At 30.8% G+C, this 26,488-nt stretch overlaps 1 protein-coding gene across 1 annotated transcript; it reads right to left on the bottom strand.

Moving 5' to 3' along the window:
- Positions 1-22,171: 22,171 nt before the first annotated feature.
- On the bottom strand, positions 22,172-25,492 carry LOC114738683 (putative disease resistance RPP13-like protein 1). The gene has a single exon (XM_028926744.1). It carries the CDS (start codon positions 25,490-25,492, stop codon positions 22,172-22,174), a length of 3,321 nt encoding a protein of 1,106 aa, XP_028782577.1.
- Between the last annotated feature and the right edge of the window lie 996 nt (positions 25,493-26,488).

Below are 26,488 nucleotides of genomic sequence, written 5' to 3'. Positions count from 1 at the left end.
AAGGATGGATTTGGGTTCATGGGTTTCATATGACATGGTATCTTCATTGATGTTTATATCTTTTGAATAAATGAAAAGTGTGTTATCTTTTTTTGAAATCATCAGTTGCTTGAGATTGGCCGATATATTTGACCTATATGGTTATTGTGAGTTCAACTGTTAGATAAGTATCTATTGACTATTATTAACTCTGTGTATCCCACCTGACACCTCGTTAGCACATGCTAGTGTGTGTGATAGGTAGGGATTTAGCTACTGAAACGTTGTCTCATCCTTATTGTTTAACATTTTTCAGGTGAAAACTTTAAAGGAGGGACGTCAGGGAAGGCTCTGGAGGAGTAAAGCTACATTAGCAACTTGTAGCGTCTCCTCGGTTTATGAGTTATGTTGTATCCTGTATATTGCCACCTTAGGATAAATTGATTTTAATTGATTCATGCATTATTATTTCTTATGTCCTTTGAGTGTACTATTGTGGTATGTGTGCTGATAGGTGGCTAGAGGCCTAGGATCGCATATTCGCATGTGATTTATTTATGAATTATTATAAAATATGAGTTAAGATTTAATTTTTAATATTTTGATTTATGAGCTATATTATATGTTGTTTTATAACCATATTAGACAAGATTGATCCTTGCTTATATAGTTTGTATTTAAATGACATAAGAAAAGTTCTTTTATCTATGATAGGATGTATGATTGGGTACTGCTCTTTTCTATCACGGATAACAATATTATATAATTAGTTAGTATAGATGATTGTGAGATAATTTGAGTTTGTATTTAGCATGGTTTGGTTATAAAAAGTTATTTCTTAAAGTTACTATTAAAAAAAAGGTTTATCTGTTTATTTAGGAAGGTTGTTTCATCCATATAAAGTTCATTGTACATTGCAAAACAATTCACCATAGTACAATGTTCATAAAACTCCCTTATCCCAAGATCAACTCCTTTCCTTGCTCCATACTTGGCCCACTTCCTAATTAGTGCATAAAATAACATAGGAGGAATGATATTTCAAAGAAATCTCAGTAGCATATAAATTATAGTTACTATGTAAATCAATGTAAATTTAATTGTGACTTGTTCATGCAATCCAAACCACTCCCAACTCATAGGAATTCATACCACATATCATGCAAGGAGAGGAACATCATATTATCCACTTTGGCATACTACAAAGCATTTGGCCAAAGCATAACCAATGTCAATCAACAATCAAGGTCATCACAAGGTTCCTCCAATCCAAGCAACAACAATCACAATAAACAAGCAAGATAAACAATCAAATTATAATTCAAAGCTACCTTTGTAAAGCTTGTCCAATTAATTCCTCCAAGGAGCAATGCTTCTCCTTAATTCCTCCTCTCAATGCCTATTAAACCAAGCATAAACATAGGCTACATTAATCACTAAACAACTTGATTCCAACAATTTAACATTAACTTAACAATTTCTCCCATTTTTATTTGATTTTTAACAAATTAGTTCCTTCTTTAGAATCAATCATCTAATGACTCAATCCTACACAATTTTTCATGAGGAATCCAATGGTGCAATCAGATTTTTAAAAATCACACTTCTTCCCCATGAACTCCTCTTGGCCGAATAGGGGTTTTTTTTTTCTAAAAATTTTATTTTTTATTCCAATGAATTTAAACACTTTCTAACAACGTATCCCTGCACAAAAACATGTTTTAAAGCCATTGAAATCATAAAATCAATAAAAAAACAATCAGCTCCTACATGAACAGTGCTGGCTGAAATTTTCCCTTTGAACCCTAACCTTGATTTCATCCAAAAATCAATTCATACATCACTTAATCTTGCTTATTCCACTTGATTATTAAGGTTTCTATCCTTTCCTAAGAATCACACATCCAACCAAAATTTTGGTAGAATTTTCAGCATTTTTTCAAGCCAAAATCTTAATCCAATCAATGTAAAACTTAAGGATATTGATGCTTAGACATACCTTAGTGTTTTCTTGAAGTACGTTGGATGATTCCTTGCCTAAAACACCTTAAAATTTTCAAAAAATATGGTTGGATATACAATGGTAGAGTCTCTTATTTTTCTCAATTTTCTAACATTTTCTTTGTATTTTCAAGGGGTATTTATGGAGAAAATGAGCTGCTCCTCCTCCCTCCTGATTTGGTCGAATTGGGACAGCTCAATGGGGGTTATGTGGCAGCCATCAAATGTGAAAACTGATCAGATTTGAACATGTGGCCTTGCACTAGATTTTTCCAAACATTTTCTCTTGATTTTCACTTTTTATTTAATAAAAATGATGGAATCTGGAAACTGCACGAATTTAGGCCCTTATTGGGTCCATTTTGGGCCCCACAAATGGTTTGAGCTGACCCAAAAAGATGGCCCACAAACTAAATCATCATCTCAAACCAATTAGAAACTTTATCGGTTACTATTCACTAGTAACATTCCATAATTTTTTCAGACCTCCAAAAATTTATTTCTCTCCATGATAATTAACCTTTTAATATGAGAATATGATCTGAAAATTTTCATAATTTTTTGCCACCCCTAGCTATTTATTTTTAATTTTCTCCGATTAGGCCTTTATCAGTGTCACTGTGAGAAAATAAATTTTCTAAAATTAATTCCTGAGTTTTCAAGGCCTAAAAATAAATTTATAAATTCAAATAAATATTTAGATGAATTTTTCATTAATTTTCCAAATTTATCGAGGCCTCTAGCTCATTAAAATAATTATTTTTCTTCAATTTGCCAATAATTTCCTGAAAAACCTTTGTTTACGGGAAATTCCGTCACAATTCATTTTCACCTAATTTTCACCTTTTGAGCCTCAACCAAGTTTCCAAAACCTCTACTCTACACTTTTCCAATTTTTCAGAGATTTTCTGGAATTTTTCTCAAATTTTCTCGTTTTACCCTTCCTAGACCGATGATTATGAAAATTGCAATCCGGACCTTTTCGGAGTTTCATATCAAAAGTTGTTTCATCCCCCCGTCTAGTTCCTACATTGATCCTTAATCCAATTTTTGATTCTTTATTGCCAGATGAAGATTTTTTGGATATGACAAATTCAATAGTAGAATCATTACATGAAGATTATTTATTTTGTTAGATGTATTGTAGCATATTTATGTATAGCAATTCCTCAAGGTCCTAATTTATAGATTTACCTATCGTGATCATGTGAAGCACCCTCTTCACAAGTTTTGATTTCCACGTTGCAGAGGTTAATGGTCAAAAAAGTTTATTTAACTTCTTTGCTTGCTACAAAATCAACAGAACGTCTTTTTAGTCATGGAATGAGAGGGCGAGAGTGAGAGTGAGAGGTAGTGGGAGGCGCGAGAAATGAAAAGCAAATGGAGCACTTTTTTTCTTTTTTGAAAAATTTTTTTCTTTTAATTTTTGTATCTGCCGGCTAATATTTAAAAAGTGCCATATCAGATTAAAATAATGTGAGATGTTGTTTTTTATTGGTTAGACCACAGATTACATGGCGCTCCGGTTCACCCAAGAATTTTTCCTTGAATATAAGTCATTTGTAATATATTTAATACACGTTTTTTAATTTTATCTTTATTTAATTTTTATTGAAAAGAGAAAAAGAAGAGAAATGCTCTTCTAGTTTTATTTAAGATAGAAAGAGAAGATTTTTATTAGTGTTATTTATAAGTTATTTTATTAAATTTTTAGTATAAATATATTGTTTCGTCTTTTATTTATTATAGTGTAGATTGTTATTTTCTTTTGAAAAATATATATATTAAATACTTCTTTGGTTCTATTCATAAGACACTTTTAGCATATTTCACATAGACCAAGAAAAACCTTAAAATGTACTAACTCTCTATTAAAATATAATAAGCTTTCAACTTTAGTCATATTTAATATATACAACTTTCAAAAGAGATAACTACCACGCTATAATAAATGAAGGACAAAATAGTATATTCACACTGAAAATTTAATAAAGTGACTTATAAATAGGACAAAAAATATTTTTCTCTCTCTGTCCTGTAAATAGGACCAGAGGAGTAGAAGTAAAGTTGGAATATAGTTATATTTTAATGGAAAATTAATACAGTTTAAAATATTTTTTAGTCTATGTAAAACGTGTTAGAAGTGTCTTTCTAAATAAAACCAAAGGAGTATAAGAATAATTTGTGAATATAGAAAGAGAAAAAATTTTAAATTAACAAGGGTAAAATAGAAAAAATTTGTCAATTTAATGTATTTCTTGATATGCAAGAATATGTTATAAGTACTTTATATTAACAACCATAGTGCTACTTCCTTCCCTCCTTTCTCATATAAGACAAAGTGACGTATGTAATTAATAATTAAAGTACCCTATTTATAAGATGATTTGCAAAATCCATGTAATAATTAATTCATATTTTTAAAAATGATTATTTTTAATTAATTAAGAGAAAGAATAATATTTAATTAAGAACATTTTTTGTCGAAAAAATTAATAATTTTAAGAACACAAGTTAGTTTTCTTAGTTTGCGCGTAAAGTAGATAAAAGTGTTGGATAATAGAGACAAATGGAGTAGAAACTTATCTAGCCAGGCATCTTTTAATGATGGATTTTTTAGAACTGAATCATGCATGCTGGGGATGCAATATTGTTATAACAGCTAATACTATTGATGTTTTAAGAGAAAATTTCAAAAGGCAAAACTTGAATTTCAAAGTCCTCAAAAAGTCACATAAAGACGGCGAACCCAAAGACACCCAACCACTTCGGAATTTGGTACCTCCGTATCCGTCAGCGTGACAATGGGCTCCTTCACGTAATCACGTGCATGAACTTGAGATGAGAAAGTCGGGACATTATATTTATATCACCATCTATGCAGCCACTGTCGCCGATATGTGCATTCAACTGGACGAAACTACGTAATTGGTAGCATACAAAATACTATTTCAAGTCTTTAATATAAAATTTAGTTGACTAATTTTAAAAAATTAAAAAAACTAGTTAAGTTAGTTATTTCACTTATTTGTAGTAAATAAATATTATCTTCCCTATAATACCCTTATTAATCATATATGTTTGAATTAGTCATTGATAGTAACTCCTTAAGATATGCAACTACTATAGAGATTACTTGAGGATAATATCAATAAATATGAAAGATAAAGTGGATCGGAGTTCTATATTTAAAATCAAATTGAATGTCAAATTAATTCTTATATTAAAAGCTAAATGTAGTACATGACACATAATATATATATATATATATATATATTTATATATAAAGGAGAATCAGTTTTCGTTGTTTTGTTTTATATGTCCACTTAATCCAAATTTTAAGTATAATATTTTCACATATCTTATATGCATTGTAAGTTAAGCTTAATTATAATTAACCATCATGTCAAATTTTCAATTTGGACTAACTGAAGGAAGTTTAAAGCCATATTCAAACGTAATACTACATCTGGTTCTTAATATAAAACCGAGTTGATTAAATAGAGGAGATTAAAGAAATTATAAATTACTTTAAAGTATCTATATTTATCATTTTTTCTTAATTAATTTGTCTCACTTATAAATTAATATATTATCTAATAATATATAGAAGTATCTTAGATAGATAGATCATGTAACATATGCTATAATTAAATAATTTAATAACTTCTTTAATCTCATCAAATTATTCAACTAAGTTTTATATTAAAAATTGGAGTAACATAAGAACTTGCTCAATTTGTTCACAATGAGATATGAATATTGTTATTGACATTTAACATTTCAGATCCAGAACACAAAAGTAGTACAAATATGGATCAAGCAACAGAGAATTAATTATTTAAAACAAATTAAAGTGATATGCTGCTGAAGAAGATGAGGTTTATCACAACACACCATCCGATCCACCATAACATAATACTTGTTGACTAAATCAGGACACTTTCTGAAAGCCCATGATGCGTGTTAGCCTCCATCGTTACGTTCCCACATTTTTACGCATCTTCTTCAACTTGTCCTCTTATTTCTGGGACAAATCCTATATACACACATAAACATACAATAAAAAGTGGGTTAAAATATGAATAGTTTTCAATTTCTGGCCATAATTTAGTTTTGACTAATTTGATGACAATACAAGTTCAAGTCAATACTAGACGAATGGTGATAATGAATAATACTATAAAAGTCAAACAATGTATATGAACTCAAATAAACCATATGGATGAATGGATGGATCCTGAGAATATAAAAATTAGAGAAAATTGGGAGAAAGTCCCCATTGAAAATTTTATTGATGACAGGAAGGATTTAATAAATTTTTATGCACAAAAAGTACTAGTATTTGTAGATTTTGTCCACACAGAGCATAAGTACTCTGATAGCTAGGTTATTCTCTCCGATAAAATTTTCTATGAGGGTACTTCCTCTAAAAGGTACTTCCTCTATACTTTGCTTCCACTTGTTCATAAAAGATGCTGATGAGTTACATATATTACATCTGTAATGGTTTAGACTTATATATCAGTTATGAAAATTCACAACTCCTGAATATTATCTTACTCTCTATTTACATGCCATTAGATTTTGCTTTTATATGTTGCTGTCCATATGAAATCACATTCACCAGATCATAGTACAGCATGATGTTGGTTGTTAAATGCATGTTTTGCAAATAAATCCCAACCATCTCCATCTCGTAATGGCTTCAAAGGATATCTGAAGGTACAACACATGGCTTCTGCTACGGTTCCATTACGGGTTGTGATAAGAATCTTACTTTGTGGCGCCACATTTTTCAAAGGAGCTGTGAAGACCTCCAAAATCTCACAATTCTCATTCCAGACATCATCAAGAACAAGAAAGAATTTCTTGCACATCAATGTCTTTCCTAGTGTTGCCTGATTTGAGTGAAAATCTTGTTCAATTGGATAACTAAGTGAATGAAGAATTGCTTTTGTACCTTGATTAACATCAAATGCTTCAGAAACACACACCCAAGCTCTGTGTTGAAATTGATCCTTGATCCTTACATCTTCATACACAAGTCGTGCAAGAGTTGTCTTGCCCATCCCACCCATACCAGTGACAGCAATCACATCCATAGGCAACTGATTCCTACATCCCATGTTCTGTGATAGTAAAATCTCTACAATCCTCTCTTTATCAGCATCTCTACCATAAATATTGGATTCAGCTATCAAATGTGTCGAAGGCAATCTTTTGTATACTCCCCTGTTCATCACTCCCAGTTGATCATGAGCAGATGGCCCTTCCTTTAACCCCAGTCTCTTCTTTTGCTTTATAAGATGCTCTAGGTTGTTAAGCAATTCTTTTATCCCTGACTCTATCTTTTTGTCAAAATGATTTCGACTAGCAAGAGTAGTAAACAAGCCTCGTACCTTGCAGATAACAGTAGTACTTTGCAATTCAGCATACAGCTTCTGTTGTGATGCCTCAGTAGCAATGTCGTCCAGCAAGTCTTGAGCCATAAAGACTTCATCTTTGAGCTCGTCAAGCCACTTCTTCACACGATGGTCTCTGTATTGCCTTTCCTCCGCATCTTCAACAATTTTGTCCACAGAATTAAGGGTGATTTCCAATTCTTTTCGCAAGTTATCATTGAGCTTTCTACCACGAAAATATTCCACAAAGTCATGAGAAGCCAATCTCTCAAATGCCACCTGAAGGAAAGAAGAGAGAAACGTTCCAGCCACCAACTCTGCCATGTTAAAACTAACAGAAAGTATTCAGTGGCAAAGATGAAAGAAAACTGAAGAAAGTTGGAACAAGAAACTCAGATTTGTCAATGCTTCACTAGTGGTGAGACATAGGTAGAAGAAAATCTTCCTTCAGTTGTTTGGGTGCTTACAGGAAATTACTGCGCCATTGACATAATGATTGACTGATTTGCTTTTCCTTTTTTCTTTCGGTGCGGCAATACTTTCCAGCAAGCAAAAGGAGCGACAAGAGCCAATGGCTCTTTCTTTTTAATTTCCGTTTTTTGTTATTCATAAATACCTTATTTTATTGTACAATTTATTATTTTGTACGTATTAAAAATATATACAACATAATCATCGAAATATAGAATACAAGCAACAAAAAGTTAAGTAGTCTAGTGGAAGAGTATATATGATGAACTAAGATTCAAATTCTTATTGAGAAGATTACCTGCATTTAATGCCTAGTAATATTTTGAACAAGATTACCAATTTATATAGAAGAGAAACGCTCACCAATTCCACTATGTTAAAGATAATAGAAATTAGAAGAATCATGCTTAATAGCTAATATTCCTCAGTCCTATATTTAAGACTTATTTTGTAGTATAAATTATATTACAAAATGGGTTTAGGACGGAGGGAGTATTAATTAAGATTATCATAACAGGCAGGGCCCTTTGCTTTGAGTAATTAATTAGGAAAAGGGGATGGCAACTCATGCTTCACAGCTAATATTGGGATTATTATAACAAGTGGGCTCTTTACTGTAGTAATTAATTAGTAATTAGGAATTAGGAAATGCAAATCATGCTTATTATAAGAGGTGACTGATGCATCGTTTGGCCTAACTATTTTATTTGATGCCGGCGCGCGTCGCTATTAAGAATACGAACCCACAATACAAAAATTCAAATGTACATAAGTAAGGGCACTTTTTGTGAAAAATAATGAATCGTTTCAAAAACATGAATTAATTTTCTTAGTTTGTTTAAAGGAGATAAAATTGTCTGATAAATAGAAACCAATAGAGCAGAGATAATCACCCAGACGTTTTGTAATCAGAAATATTGTAAAATTGAATCGGACTTAATTTGGCGTTTGGCCTATTTTTAAAAAAATATTAAAAGTTTATCAATTCAACAAAAAAATTGTAATTAACATAAGTTAAAATACGTTCTTTATAAAACTAACTAGATTTTACACTTCGTGCGATTTTCAAAGACATTAATTCTTTATTAAACTCGAGGGAATGAAGGGGAGGAGAAGAGAGAAACATTTTTACAAGTTTGATTAAAAAAATTGACAAGTGAAGTTATCTTAATTGAAAAAAAAAATGTAAGATGAAACAACAATATAAATTAATTAAAAACTTTTGACCTCATTTTTCAATTTTTGTTCAATCATAATCTTTAAAATCACCCGCTCTGGCCCCTCAAAATAAAACAGATGATAAAGATTAACCAAAGGTAAATACTGAATAAACATTAATTTAATACTAAAGTAGACGTATGTTTTATTCTCTAAGTTCCTATCAAGTTTCAGTCTTTCTTCCTTAAGTTTATAAAATATCTTTTTAGTCCTTTAATTTTAATGCCGTTATTTTTATATAACGGAAAATGTTGGACTCTATAATAAAATGTTTACAAAGTATACTTAAATTTTAAATATAAAAAATGATCATATTAAAAATTAAAATGCAACACATGTTTTGTCAGCATTTAATTGCAAAGTCATGATACATATTTGTTAAGTCATCATTTTTCGTTAAATGAGACCAATAATATTGAGAACTTAAGATTATTAGATTAAACCTAAATTTAAGAAACTAGATCTAAATTTAATGCAAACTTAACTTTTTTGTTTTGGATGGAAAGAAAATTAGGGAGAAAACAAAAGTACTATGAAGGAAAACTTATCAAAATACAAACTGAGATTGAGAAGTTTTCCTTACTAGTATTCCCTCTCCCATATTTTTCTTTTTCTTCCAGTCGCCATATTTTCCTCTTACTTTAAACCTTAATTTAATAATTTTACATAAAGTAACAGTGGGTAAAAACTATGAAATAGAATTGTCAAAATACTTGTAGATGAATAATCATACCAATAAAGGTATGAATAATTATACTTTTTAATCCTTGCGCACAGTATTATTTTTAGTGATTATAATATAGAAATAATAACAACTTTTTATTTTAGAATTTTTTGCCAGTTAAATTTGAAATAGATAACAATTTATTATAGTCTATAAATAAAAATTACTATGCCCACGCATGTTAAAAATTTTTTAAAAAAATATTTTTTGTTTTAGAATTTGCTTCTTCTAGTTGTCTAAACAATGCGAAACTTATCAGAAATCTCCAAGACTGGTTAATGCTTCGCTAATGGGCGCGTAACTGCGTAATTGAAATCCAACCTATAATGAATGAGTGACTGATTTGCGTTTCCTTACTCTTTTCGGACACTTTCCAAAAATCAGAAGAAGCGACAAGAGACACCGGCTATCTGCCTATCTCTTTTTAAATTCTGTTTTATTTTTTTTCAATATTTTATTCCAAAAATTATACTCAGGCACCGTTTGTATTATATTATCATAGTAATTTTGATAGTAATTTTTTTAATAATTTATTGCTCTTGTATATACTATAAATATAATAAATAACTTGTTTTATTATAAAATTTATTATTTTGTGCATATTAATATTGGAAACAACACAATCATCGGAATATAAAAATACAAGCAACAAATGCTTAACAGCTAATATTAATTAAGATTATCATAATAAAAGGCAGGGCCCTTTGCTTTAAATAATTAATTAGAAAAAGGGGAAAGTAAATCTTGCTTAACAGCTAAATATTAGGATTATCATAACAGGTGGGACTCTTTACTTTGGTAATTAGTAATTAGGGAATGGAAATCATGCTTATTACCTTGGTGCCAGGGGTGAGTGGTGAATCTTTGGTCAAACTATTTTGTTTGATTAAGAATATGAGCCCCACCCACAATATAAATATTAAATTAAAATCCACAAGAGTTGGGAGCCCCTGTTTATAAGATAATTTATGTAGTAATTAATATTTTTTTAAGAAAAATGACACTTTTAATTAATTACGAGAAAGAATAATACATAAGTAAGGCAATTTTTGTAGAAAAATAATGAATCGTTTTAAAACATGAATTAGTTTTCTTAGTTTGTTTAAAGTAGATAATATTGTCTAATACCGACCAGTAGATTAGACACTTACCTAGGGATTTTAAAATGGGAAAATTTCACAAAAGAACCTAGAAATTTATAAATTTTTACAAAAATGTGTTGTTATTTATAAGTATAGTCAAAATATGATAAAGTGTAGAAAGCAACTCTGATTTAGAAGGGTTTTTCTTTTATAAGCACAAATTTTGTAGAATTGAATCTTGCATGAGCTGCACATATGAGAAGGGTTGAGCAACAATACAAGCAGATATCGATGCCCATCGGATTTTGGCCCAACCTAAAACATTATGAAAAAATATATTTTAAAAATATAAAAAATGAATTTGATTCATCAACATAAAAGTGATAAATAACATAATGTAAAATACATCCTTCCTAAAACTAACTAGATTTTACACTTCACGCCATGCCTAAATGGACAAAAATTTTAATAAGTTTCATTTAGAAAATAGGCAAGTGAGATTATAAAATTTTAATAAAAAAGAAATGTAAGATGAAAGAAAATCAATTAAAAACTTTCAACTTTATTTCTCTATTTTTTTTTCAATCTTACTTCCCTTTCATTCCCCTTACCCTATATTTAGTATTCCCTCTAGTTTAAAATATAAGATCAACTTTATCTATTTATATTTATTAAGAAATTAGTTAAAATCAGGTTAAAATAATAAATATATAAAACATGTATTTTTTCACATATGCCCCTATCAAAAAAGAGAATAAGTAAAAGATGCAATCAATGAATTAAAAAGAAAAAAAACATATGTTAGAGGTAAATTAAAAAAAACTCATTAAATTAAAAAAAAAAATCAAACTCCTCCAAACGAAGTTTTTCTTATATTTTGAATTGGAGGGAGTATAAGAAAAATAGAGAGGGGGATTGTAATGAGTTAGATTTGAAAAATTGGAGAAGTGACATTATAAAATTTTAATAAAAAGAAAATGTAAGAAAAAACGAAGAAAAATTTATTAAAAACTTTTCACCTAGCATTTCTAATTTTTTAAATTAAACTCATTAAAATTTTTTCTCACCTCTCCTCTATATATTATACCAAACAAACGGTTAAACTAAAGAGATGATAAAAATTAATAAAAGTTAAATATTGTGTAAATACTAATTTAAGACTAAAATACATCCTCTGAGCTTATATTGAGTTTTAGTTTAGCCTTTTAAATTTATAAAGTATATTTTCAGTCCCTTAATTTTAATAATGTTAATCTCATTTAATACAAAGTGTTAACCCAACACATTTACATGTTAACTCTGTAATTAAATATTGATAAAGTATGTTTAAATTTTAAAATATAAAAATAATTATATTAAAAAATCAAACAGTAGGGCATGTTTTGCCCGCATAGTTAATTGTAAAGCTACCACATAAATTTGTTGATTTGGTATTTTTTTTATTAAATGAGACTAACAATGTTAAGATTATGAAACTAGCAATATACTTTATAAATTTAAGAAACTAAATTAAATTTTAATATAGATTTACTCTAACCTTAATTTAATAATTTTACCCAAAGTAATATTATGTGAAAAGTATGAAATAGAATTGTATAAATAATTAAACGAATAAATATGTCAATGAATATTAAGTTCTAAAGGCACAACAACATAAAGTTGTGGTAATAAAAAGATATCGAGATGTATGTGTAGTTCTTTTTAAAAAATAAAAATAAGATTCGAAACGATTTTGTAAAAGGAAGAATAGGTCTTGTTGAAGAGAAACTTATAAAAAATTATTTGAAGTGGCTTTGATACATACTAAGAAAGCTGTCAAAGGCAACAATGAGGAGATAGATCAGACAACATAGAGTTAAGAAATTTGGGGAGACTGAAAAAACATTCAATAGAATTATTAAACGGGACGTTTTGGTTAACAACTTATCTAAAAATTTTCTTGTTAATAAAGCACAATCGTATGGTATGATATATATAGAGGACCCAATATAGTGGAATAAGGCTTATTATTGTTGAATAAGTATACCAATGAAAATATATATAATGACATTTTTTCAATCCTTGTGCACGGGAATATCTGCAGGACGTAGAAAATGGAAACAGATAGCAAATTTTTTATTTCAGAATTGTTTTACCAGTTAAATTTGAATATAGATAACAATTTATTTTAGTCTATAGATATATATTTTTATACCCATGCATATTAAAAATAAAAAAAATATAGGTTCTGTTTTCGAATTTGTTTCGTCTAGTTTTATAGACAATGAGAAAATCATCAGAAATTCCAGATAAAAAATTAAATATTAATATGTCCCAAAAAAATTCAAATTTTTTACAAGTTTAGCTTGTGAATGACACGATTCAACTTGCAAATGTATAAATTTGACTCATAAACATAAATTGTTAAATTTGATTTTTAAATTAAGCTTGCTTTTGAGGAATAATATGCAAATTTTCATCTTGGACTAACTGATGAGGAAAGTATAAAAAGCCATATTGAAACATAGGATAATAATAACTTGCATAATTTGTTCCCAACAAGATATAAATATATTCTTATTGATATTTATTTCAGATATCCAAAGCATAAAAGTAGTACAAATATGGATCAAGCAACAGAGAATTAATTAATTAATCAAAATTAATTAAAGTGATCTGCTGCTGAAGAAGAAGAAGAAAAAGAAGGAGGTTTCTGACAACAAACACACCAACCACCATAACACTTGTTCACTAGACCATTACACTTTCTGAAAGCACACGGTGCGTCGCAGTCTCCATCGCTTCCACATTTATTGGCATCTTCTGCAACTCGTGCTCTTATTTCTGGCACAAATCCTACCCACACACGCAATAAATATTGATATGTTTGAGTATAAGTTCAAAAAACATAACTACAAAATTATAATAAAAGAATAAGATGTAAATCTATCTGTCTTATATGCATTGTATCCAACGCCATAATATAATATTCTTTTAGTCCTAAATATAAAACTTATTTTGTAATGTAAATTACACTACAATATGGGTTTTATATTTAACTGAAGGAGTATTGAACTTTAATTGGCATGACATTTTTACTTCATTTAGAAACCTTCATGTGTCCTGTATTGCACTAAAGAAAACTTATGAGGTCAGTGCACATGGACAAATACTCCACAGATGGATGTGTACCTTAAATTTATAATAAAAAATTTCAAACTACATTTGTAAACGATGCATGACCATTTATTGAAAACTGGATGTATGTGTATGTATGTGTGTGTATATATATGTATATGTATATATAGTAAGCCTAAAATTGATGAATATATTACCTCCGGTCCTATTTATAAGACCTTATTTGTATATTATAAATGGGTTATTATAATTAGATCCGAAGTAGTATATTTCTTTGGTGGCAAAAGATTTTAGAGAAGGGATTAGGCTTACTCACAAGTTAAAGGACAAAAAAACTAGTCAGCCAGTCACAAACAACTAATGCGTACATGTATCCACACACACATTTGTAAGAGTAGAAAAAGAAGAGAGAGAAGCCAATAAAAATTTGTTCAATTGATAAGAAGTTAACTCATAACATATAAGATTATAAGTTCAAATTTCACTATTAATATAAAGACCTTGTTGGGAGACAATCTGTATATTGTCATGGTCCTGTGAGCCATTGGGAGTCTAAGATCAAACTCACCTGAATTTTTTTTTAATAAAAAAACAAGAAGAGAGAGAGAGATGAATTACCAGATGCAATGAGAGACAAAACCACTAAACAAGCCAAATTGAGTGAAACTTTTGCCATTTCTTTGATTTTATCTTTTCTTCTGTGCTACCAACACCGCAAAGTTGTTTTTATTGTTGCTATGCATTGGAAAGAATGGCTTCCAATATATATAAGTGGGGGCGCGCGCAATGTAGATGAATTACATGGAAATAAAATCGAATGCATTGAATATTTAATTATTATGGTAAAAAAAATAAAATTACGGATATGGCTTTGAAAGGTCTGGATATTATCTTATTCAATAATTAATTTGGTAAAAAAATCAATTAAATGGATTTATACTTTGAATAGTATATCTGGTAAATTGAATACTAATCAGTTATCAAAGTAAGAAATACTAATTTACAGCCATTCATCAATTGCATAGATATGCAAATATAACAAGTTATGAAGGCACTTTTTTTTTTTTAAAAAAAGGTATTTTGTATTTAGAATACCACGGAAATGTGTTTTTTTGGGGGGGGGGGGTTGAGAGTGCCAGTTACGGCAATTTAGAAGTTATTTAGAAAAACTAGTCTAGTGATCTCGTGGGATATAAATGAATTATTAATAATTTATGAATAATGTAATTTAATTACTATAAGAAATTATAATTTACGTTACAATAATTTGGAAACAATGTATACAATTTTTTATATTACACTGTTGATTCTAATTTGATTGATATTGATATATTGTTTTTTTTGTTAAGCACATGTATTTTTGTGTCTAAAGCAATTCTGTTCGAAATACTATCTAGCGCTAAATGTGGACATCTCTCCTGACCAGGATTTGAATGTTGTGAGGGACTAGCCCCTTCCACTAGACCTAAATTTCATTAGTTTAGGAGGGCTGCACATGGGCAAGGCTAGGGCAGGGCGAACCCCCTGTCCGATATATGCCCAGCCCGAAAGATGAGCGGGCTATGTTTTGCGGCATGTTGCTCGGCCCAACCCTGTTCGGTAGAAGCCCTAACCATTTTGGGCTGGGCCACGACAGGCTAGACAGGGCGGGCTTTCCTGCCTAACTTAATGACACCTTGCCCATATCATATGTAAAAAAAATTCAATTATCATACTTTGAGGCATGGTGAGAGAAAAATTTTTTTATCACGAATGACTCAATCACTCATATATAAGGCTTATGTAGTCTTGTTCTTCAGCCTTTGATTTCAAATGGTAGGTAAAAAAATATTTAATAATTAAAACAATTAATATCTGAGATAATTCTGTAGTTCAATTCTTTAGTTTATTTATATAATTGGCAGATTCTTATAGCCATGTGAAAGCACAAGATTTGCAAGTTTTTTTAAAATAAAAAACTGGAGATAAGAGGAAAAGAAGGAAATTTGACTAGGAGCAATTTAGTATATTTAATCTTATATTTGGTTCTTTTATATAATTATAATTTTTATATTCCTTTCATTTTTTCTAATTTTACCTAATTTTTTAGCCAAAATAAAAAGGGATAATTACTGAAATGCCTATTTTTGGGCAGGGCCAAATGTATAGGGTAGCATATCCTGCCCGCAACCTGGCCCTGTCCGTGAATCAGCCCTGTCCAGAAATGCCTATTTGTTCGGGCAGTTTTTTGTTGAGTTGGGCTAGGCACTTTTTTTACTGGCTCGAGGGGGTATCTTGGACATACAGGCCTCATACACACCCCTAAGTTTAGCCTAATAATAACGAATAATTTTATTCTCCTCCTAATTTGAGGGTTCAGCAAGAGTTTATTGAGCAGTTTTATGATAGACTTGATGAAATCATATCATCGTGTTTTTTTTCTTTGTTCTGATGCAACTAGTCATCTCTATTGCATAAAATTTGAAAAACGAGAAGTCCTACTGGCTATTATATCATATAAATAATATGATTTGTTAGAACTTTGATTAATCAATTAAAATCTTTAAAATTGACAAAATTGATATGTAAGTTCTTATAGTTTCACCTCATTTTCAATTCATGCATGTAAAATATATTTTCTTTTTATTGAGTTTTTATAGTCACCTCAATTACAAGTATTGATCCCCATTCCCGTAATTTATTAATTTGTAAGAAAAATATTAGTAGTTGATATAACGCAGCTTTCACTTGGTAGATGCCTAAATTAATTTTGTTACATGCATATAAAAATGAAATTAAAATTGACTGCTAAAAGATAGTTATAAGTACCATAAAATTTTACGCTAATAATAAATAAATTTTATTCCATTATTTTGTTTTAAATTTTTTTTATTTTGTATTTTATGACAACTACTTGTATGCGACTCAATTAGCGTACACATAAGCTATAAGTATCAATTTAGGAATTGATGCATATAATTATAAGCCGAATTAAGAAAAAAGCGCGCACACACATACCCGCAAATTAAAACCAGGTAGAATTATAAGAACTAATAAAATAGCTTTTCCAAGGAATAAAAAACCGGACCGGCACTAAACCGGTGGAGATAGTCATTCAAGAGTCAGTGGGTCAAATCGGGGTCAACCTAGGATCAAACCGATCATATTAAAATAATATAATTTGATCAAAAATAACAAAATATAACAATACTAATAATCACTAATAACAAAATATAAAGAAATACAATAATAGTTTGATTGTAACAATAATAAATTATAACAATATTGAGAATTTTTATCTTTATTATTCCTAAATAACTAAAATTAATAGTTATTGATGCCAAAATTATCATTAAAATCTATTTAAATCTATAATAATTAAGATATTAGGAGCTGAATGAGAAAAATATGACAAATAGCAATATAATTATTTAGACCGGTTCACACCGGTTTTTACTGGTTTTCACCGGGTCACACCGGTTTGATCGGTTCAATCCAATTCGAACCGGTCCCCGGTTTAATCTGTGAACTAGACCGGACCACTGATTGGTTCACTAGTTTTCGGTTGAACTGACCGGTCTGGTCTAGTTTTTTACACTAAGTTTTTCCTTATTAAAAAATATACCACAACTACAAACGTATAAAACAGAATAGAAGAGACTAATAAATACTAATTAACTTTCGCAACAAGAAGTTACATAAAACATTACAATGACTAATGATTGATATAATATAATAATTATGATTTGTCAACAATCAACATATCAACGTATAATATAAAATTTAATAAAAAAAAGTTGTTCAAAATTTGTGTAATGTTGTAAACTCATTTTAAGTTTTAATTTAGATAGATCCGATCAAGACTTATAGCAGCAAACACACCAGCCACCGTGGCCCTTGCGGACTAAGTGAGGGCACTTTCTGTAAACACAAACTTGGGCACATTGGCCATCATCCACACAATTGTTCAAGTCATATAACCCTTGTGCTTCTACTTTTGGGGCCACCCCTATATTCATACAATCAACAATACACACTTTGATCAATTTTAAGTTCCATTCCATTCACACACACGTGTGTGTGTGTGTGAACTAATGATGTCCATGTTTGGGTAGAAAATAGGAAAAAGTGGGGGAGGGAATAGATGACAATTATGTGGAAAGATAATTGAATTTAGAAACTTTGAGAAGGGAAATTACAAGAGACCAGAAAAAAAAGATATGATTATGTTTTATCTATCTCTTATTTTTATTTCTTTTAGAATATATTATGACCCGTGGCTAATATAAAATTTAGATGTCTAATTTATAAATAGTGAGAAAATGAGTTAAGTTAGTTATTTGTAATAAAAGTATATTGATTTTTCCAAACTTAAACTGCCCTCTTTTTTAATACTTCTTAAACTATTCTGTTTAATCAGATATATATATTAAAATCACTTTTTGGCAAAAAAGTTTTCGTCTCTCCGTATTTTTTATGATTTAAACTTGCATTTACCACTTTGTTGGTGTGGATTTTGAGACGTTCAAAAAATGTGTCGGCCAGCTTGCCTCCCCCACCCCCCACCCCCACAAAAAAAGAATTACTTCACCTTATATCCCAGGCCAGCCACTTGTCACGACTTTAATAAATCTGCAGTGAGATCTTTATAAGTATATTTATAATTATTGAAGCTTGTGTTTTGTCCACTTTTGAAGGGTTCTCTGTGCTCTGGCTTACAATTTAGATTTTAGATGTATAAAATTAATGAAAATGACTATAGAAAAGCTAGTACTACTAACACAGCGAGAGGCGTTGTTCTTTGAAAAAAAACAATCAGGGAATGATAAGAAACAATTTTTTTTGGATAAAAAAAATGCAAGGGGCTTCCTTCCCCTTAAAAAACGGGGTTGAGAAAAGAAGAATTGAGAGTATACATATTTTAATGCTACGATTGATAATATTTATCGTTAAATGGAATAAATAAAATCACCAATTTATAAGATAAAAATAAAATAAATAAAGAAAATGAATCCATTTGTAAGCAAATCCATACAGGATAAAAATTTAACTTCATTTCAAGAATAATATTGAACCATCTAAGTCTAACAATTAATTATGAATTTGTTGACAGTAAAAAAATTGTTAAAAAACTTTGACGGGATATAAAATGACATTCACTGCGTTTTGCGGTTGCACTACAAAATCAGTCTTTCATTGAATATTGAACGTAGTGGAAAAACAAGTTATTTATTCGTTCTTACGGGTACTAACTTCACTACGTACCCATTCAACCCATCTGTCTACAAAATCCAACTTCTTCAAGTTAGCTTCAACTTCGTGAAATTAAATTATACAAAACGCTCTGTAAGCATTATCTGAACTTCAAGACATCTCCTAAATTTGATAAGTTCCTCAGACCCAACTCAAATTTTTTTATCAGAAAAAATGGTACAAAACACGTCAGAGTTAATTCCTAGCATATCAAATATAAAATAAGGCAATCATATTATAGAGTGGATTTAATTTAAATCAACTAATTCGGTTTTAGATTTATATATGAGAATTTGAAAATGCTGATATGATGTGGCCATATCACCTTGCCAAATCACTAGGCTGATATGGAAGTACACTACGGCGACACGTCTTGCCAAAGAAGGCACAAGAGCATAACAAAAACCATCTTTCGTGGTCAGCATCTATTTTAGTTCTAAATATAAAATTTTAGTTCATTTTGTCTTTTATATATATTTTTTTTAAGGTGGTCCTTGTAGTAGTTATACATAACTAATACACATTATTAGCAAGAATATTTTAAAAAAGACAATATATATTTATTACAAATAATTAATTTAACAAACTTTCTTAATATACTCAAATTAGTCAACTAACTTTTATACTACCTCCGGTCCTAATTATAAGAGCCAGTTGACTAATTTGAGGAGATTAAGGAAGTAAGTTGAGTTAGTTATTTGTCCTAAATAGATATTGTCTTTCCCAAAATATCCTTACTAATTAAGTGTATTGACTATAACTATCATTGTTAGAAGGGCTATTTTAGGAAAAAATGTATAAATACGAGAGACAAAGTAGATTGGGGTCTTATATTTAGGACTAAAATAAAAGTCAAACAAGGTCTTATATTAAGGACTGGAGGTAGTATTAAAAATCGAGGTAGTATAATCAAGAAACACAACATTCTAAAGAAAATTCTATAAAAATACTTATTAATTATAACATATTTAATATATGTCTTATTTACTAATTTACCTTTTTTTGACGTGATATTTACTAATTTACCTCTCACTTTAATAATGTCTTAATTTAACTAGACATCACGATGGCTACGCAAATTCTAGAGATGGACGAAAGTCCTCCTTTGGTTGTTTGGAACTTTGGATGGTTTTGGGAAATTACTCTAGATCATAGAAGACAAGACAAGGCAATGAATACGAGTGATGATGCAGATGAATTTGCGAGTGTGGAGAGACTTTTCAAAATTAAACTTTATGTCCGCCAGTCATCTAATTACCATTCTGGTTTCTATCCTTTGCCTATCTCTAGTAATTATTCTTTTCTTGTTTGTAGTTTGAAAAACAATAGGACGCACAGGCGAGGATAGAGAGTTTATATGATCAAATTACCATGAAATCTCAAAAAAAAAAAATTAAGAAATCCTAATGATAAGTAATCAGCATGAATGTATTGCCATTCTCTACCATGAAATTTATCATTGCATGCTCTTAAGTTATTAATAGAATTTAGGATAATTAATTTTTTTTCTTGAAACCTGATTATAATTCTTTCAGTTTTTATTCCAGTAATGTTGTTTTATCCTAGGCCATTGCAGTAATTAACGGGGAAAGGCGTTCAGCAACTTCATTGCAATTTGTAAAATATCCATGATGATAATATAAAAGCTACAGTACTTATATAAGAACTAAGTAACTAATTAACATATATTAAGAAAATTAGTCAAGTTTGTTATTCATAATAAATTAATGTCATTTTTCTTAAAATACCCCTGTTATTTGTTAATGTTCAACCTTTTTTTGGCATAAAAAATCATATAAAGTTCTTCCCAACAGGAAACAAAAATGCCAATGCTTTTGGTAAAAGTGTAGAAAATCTAGAAGAAGGAACAAATGCCCCTCTTCACTTGCATATAGAAATTAACATAATATAACTTTAAAAGACACAAAATTAAGATTTGAAGGATATTTATTTTTGTCACCATTAGTAATTAAAAAGCATGTGATCTGGTGTGCATGTGTGCATGTATTGGCCAAATGTGATTTCACAGTGACAGAAACAAATAAAAGCAAAATCTAATATAATGGCATGTAAATTGAGCAAACAAAGTAAGGGTTGTCTGTGCTCGCGTGTGTGTATAATTTCTTTCAGATTTAACAACTTTTTCCTCTATAAGGATAGTTTTTGTATTTTTCACATATTATGACCGACATAAGTGTTATCTGTCTTGACAATTAAAAAAAAAATTCTAAGAATGATTTGATATCAAATATCATTGACTAATCCAAATTTTGAGTATAATATTTTCACATACCTTGTATGCATTATAAGTTAAGCTAATAACTATCATATCAAATTTCATTTCGGACTAAATGAAGAAAGTTTAAAGCCGTATTCAAACATAATACAATTAACTTGCACAATTTGTTCCAAATAACACTTTCTGAAAGCAGACGGTGCGTTGCAGTCTCCATTGCTCCCATTAATTGGCATCTTCTTCAACTTGTCCTCTTTTTCTGGGGACAAATCCTACATACGCACAAACACACACAATAAAAATTGTGTTAAAATATAAATATTTTTCAACTTTTGGCCTTAATTTAGTTTTGATTAATTTGATGACAATTCAACTTTAAGTCAATACTAGATGAATGGTGATGATGAATAATACTATATAAACATCAAATAAACATTGTGTATGAACTCAAATTAACTATATGGACGGATGGGTCCTGATGAATATAAAAATTTCAAATTTGAAAAAATTGGGGAAAAGTCCCACACATTACAAAACTTATTGGCAATAAGGATTTCATAAATTTTTATACACAAAGTTTATTTGTGATTCATAACTGATAGTTCTAAAGCATTACAGATTTATATATAATATGTAACTCAAGCTCCGCATCTGATCTATTGTGAATAAGCGGGAGCAAAGTATAGAGGAAGTACCTTTTAGAGAGTCAGCAAATGGTCATATGAAGGATGTGAGCAATTTTAGTCCAATCGGGTCCTTCCTCCTCTTCACAACTCTCCTTAAGCAAACAACATTCACCATTAATAGTTACGCGAGAAAGGGATGGAGGTAAAGCATCTTCTCCTGGCATGCCTTCATAACTCATGCGAGGGCAATAGTAAAATGATAAGGAAGTGAGAGAACGGAGGTGCACAAGACCCCTATGGTTTATTCTTCTCAAATTGGTACAATGCAAGAATGAAAGAGATTGGAGATTGGGCGGCAACAATCCCTCTTCTTCAGGGAACCACTCCATGACGTCATCAGTAATATCAAGTTGTTTCAAAGACAACAACTCATGCAAACCCCCATCCCCACCACACGCAATGAGCTTGGAACACCAACTGATTGAAAGACGTTGTAGGTTGGAAAGCATACCTCCATGGGGAAGAGATTCCATTGCTGGACAATGCCATAAAGACAAGTCATGGAGAGGTGGAAGTACGTCTGAGATGCTCCATGTGGGCATGTCTTTTGCTGATATCTTCTTACAATCTTGTAAATGTAGCTTCTCCATGGAAGAGGACTTGGGAAGCGTGGCCTCCAAATTCCCACATTCCAAAATGTCTAGTGTTTTTAGACAAGGAAGGTGTTGAGGCAAAGACTTTGTCAGTCTAGGACATCCGTGTATACAAAGCTGTTTAAGGCGTGGAAAACTTTCACCCTCATAACATGTATCCCATTCTTCCCATTCTCTCATACCAAAAAAGTTCAAATATAAGAGGGAAGGAAATGGTTGAGCAATTAAGGAGCCATTCCCATAGAACTCTTCACCTATCACCTTTACTCCATCAATTCTTCCAATCAAGAGTTGCTGGAGGGAAGTTAGTTGGCCAAGTGGTGGTAAGCTCACACAATAGAAGCAACTCTGTAAAGATAAAGACACTAAATTGGGTAGAAAATGTGCAACACCAAGAAGCCACTTTGGAAATTTGTTACCTTTGTATACATAAACAGCGAGCTCTTTCACACTCTGATTTGGTTCAATAGCTTCCAATATGTGCTCCTGGCGTTGTGCCTCTTCAAGACTATAGCTATTTTGCCGATACCACAACATCAATTTATTCAATTTCTTTTCTTTCAAATTGGCCTCCCTCATATCTGCAGGATCACTTATGTCCTCCATATTCGAGATGGCTAGTGAGCCTGTTAAGTGGTTCAAGGCTCCTAATTCTTTTATATTTGATCCTCCTTTCTTTGCCACAACAAAGTTATTCATTGTTTGGAGCTGATTTAACTTTCCCATATATTTGGGCATCTTCCTTATGGCACAATCTTCCAAGTCAAGATGACGCAAGTTAATGAGTTTATAGAAATTTGATGGCAACTTAGTCAAACGATCACAACCTCTTAATTTCAATGTTTGTATATTAATCAACGAGCACAATGAATTTGGCAATTTCTTAACTGAAGTCCCAGAAAGATCCAAATAATGCAAGTGCTTTAAATTGCCGATACCATCTATCAAGTTTCTGAAATTTCGAGATCCCTTCAAAGATAATTGTCGTATGTACTTGAGACGACAAAGCTTGGACATTATATCATCACCAATGCTATGATTGAAGACATCCAATAGGAAGAAACTGCGTAATTGGTGGCATTTGAAAACTTTGTCAAAAATCTCAAGATCATCACTTTTGCATCTTGTATATGAAAAGTAGCGAGTCTTCGTTGACATATCTCGTGCTTGAGCAGCCTCAAGACACACAAAAAACTCTCCTGCCACGGATTTTGCTAAGTCATTTAGAAGATCATGCATGATGAAATAATCGCCACCTTTTTTTGATGGCTCAAAAAAAGACCTGGACTCTAGATCTTTGAAAATTTCATCACCCGCTTCTTCAAGGCTCGTACTTCTTTGAGTTGGATGTATTAAACCATCTGCCATCCATAATTGGATTAGGTCATTCTTGTCTATGTCATAATCTTTGGGAAAGATTGAGCAATATGCAAAACAATGCTTCAAATTTGAAGGTAGATAATGGTAACTCAATCCTAAAGATGGAATAATATTGCAACGATCTTGTGACAATGTCCAAAGCTCACTTTTCAAAATCTTATTCCAGTGTTGAAAAGAGAGTTTTATATGCAACAAACTTCCCAGTGTTTTTAGTGCTAAAGGCAATCCTCCACATTTCTTTATGATTTCTCTACCGATTTGTACAAGATCTTGACCTGCAGCATCAGGTTGGTTGTTAAATGCATATTTTCCAAATAAATTCCAACAATCTCCACCTTGTAGTGGCTTCAAAGGATATGTGAAGGCACAACACATGACTTCTGCTACCGTCTTGTTACGGGTTGTAATAAGAATCTTACTCTGGGGTGCTACTTGTCTCAAGGGAGCTGTGAAAACCTCCCAAATTTGACAATTCTGATTCCAGACATCATCAAGAACGAGAAAGAATTTCTTGCCCATCAATGTCTCTTCTAGTTTAGACTGATTTACGTGAAAATCTTGTTTAGTTGGACAGTCAAGTGACTCAAGAATTGCTTTTGTGAGGTGATCAACATCATATTCTTCAGAAACACACACCCAAGCTTTATGTTGAAAATGATCCTTCATCCTTGGATCTTCATAAACAAGTCGTGCAAGGGTTGTCTTACCCATCCCGCCCATACCAGTGACGGCAATCACATCCATAGGCAATTGATTCCTGCATCCTATGTTCTGTGACAATAAAATCTCTACAATCCTCTCTTTATTAGCATCTCTACCATATATTTCGGATTCATCTATCAAATGTGTTGAAGGCAATCTTTTCCATACTTTCCTGCTCATCACTCCCGACTGATTACCAACAGATGGCCCTTCTCTTAATCCCAATATCTTATTTTGCTTCATAAGATTCTCTAGGTTGCTGAGCACTTCTTTGATCCCCGACTCTATCTTTTTGTCAAACTGATTTTGACTAACAAGAGGAGTAAAGAAGCCTCGTACCTTGCGGATAACAGTAGTACTTTGCGATTCAGCATCCAGCTTCTGTCGCGATGCCTCTGTAGCTATGTCATCTAGCAAGTCTTGAGCCTTAAAGACTTCATCTTTGAGCTCCTCAAGCCACTGCTTCACGCGATGGTCTCTGTATTGCCTTTCCTCTGCATCTTCAACAATTTTGTCCACAGAAATAAGGATGACACGCAATTTTGTCAGTAAGTCATGATCGAGCTTTCTGCCACGAAAATAGTCGAGAAAGTCATGAGAAGCCAATCTCTCAAATGCCACCTGAAGGAAAGAGGAGAGAAACGCTCCAGCCACCAACTCCGCCATGTTAAAGCTGAGAGAAAGTATTCAGCAACAAGAAAGGAAGAAAACTGGATGATGATAGAACAAGAAATTAAGAAGTTGTTAATGCTTCACTAATGAGGGGTGAGGAATAGATAGACGAAAGTCTTCCTCTGGTTGTTTGGGTGCTTCGGAGGAATTACCGCGTAATTGAAATCCGACATAATGGTTTACTTGCTTTTTCCCCTTTTTACTTTCGGTGCGGCATCACTTTTAAAAACAAAAAAAAAAAAAAAACAAAAGGAATGACAAGAGCCAACCGCTATTTCTTTTTTAATTTCTGTTTTATTTTTCTTATAAAATGTCATTTTAATAATATTTTTTGATAATTTATTGCTCTTATATATACTAAAAATATAATGAATAACTTATTTTATTGTGCAATTTATTATTTTGTACGTATTAAAAATATATCATCAAAACATAAAAATACAGGCAACAAATTATTTTGTTTGAAATTTATTATTACACATAGATTAAAATTTAAAAATTCCAAAAATATTCATTGAGGCGATTAATTAGGAAAAGGGGATGGCAAATCATGCTTAACAGCTAATATTGGGATTATTATAACAGGTGGGGCTCTTTACTTTAGTAATTAGTAATTAGGAATAGGAAATGCAAATCATGCTTGTTAACGTGGTGCCAAGGTGATATTAAGAATATAACCCCCACAATATAAAAATTAAAATACATAAGAGTTGGGTGTCCCCAATATAATTTATGTATTAATTAATATATTTTTTAAGAAAAATATACTTTTAATCAATTAAGAGAAGGAATGATACATAAGTAAGGGCGTTTTTGTGTAAAAATAAATGAGTCATTTTAGAGAAAATGATAAAAAGATATATGTTGAATTTCAAAATGCTAAATAGATGATTTTGACAGATTTTGACATGTCAAAATCATTACAAGAGTAGTTAAAACTATTACAAAAATAAATAAGCATTTTATATTTGAATATAGATAACAATTTAT

The sequence above is a fragment of the Neltuma alba genome, unplaced genomic scaffold, assembly GCF_004799145.2.
Source record: "Neltuma alba isolate B1F8T4 unplaced genomic scaffold, ASM479914v2 tig00002811_pilon, whole genome shotgun sequence".
In the NCBI taxonomy this organism is placed as follows: Eukaryota; Viridiplantae; Streptophyta; class Magnoliopsida; order Fabales; family Fabaceae; genus Neltuma; species Neltuma alba.
Note: the sequence above shows the minus strand (reverse complement) of the source record. Positions and strands in the feature narration are given on the sequence as shown.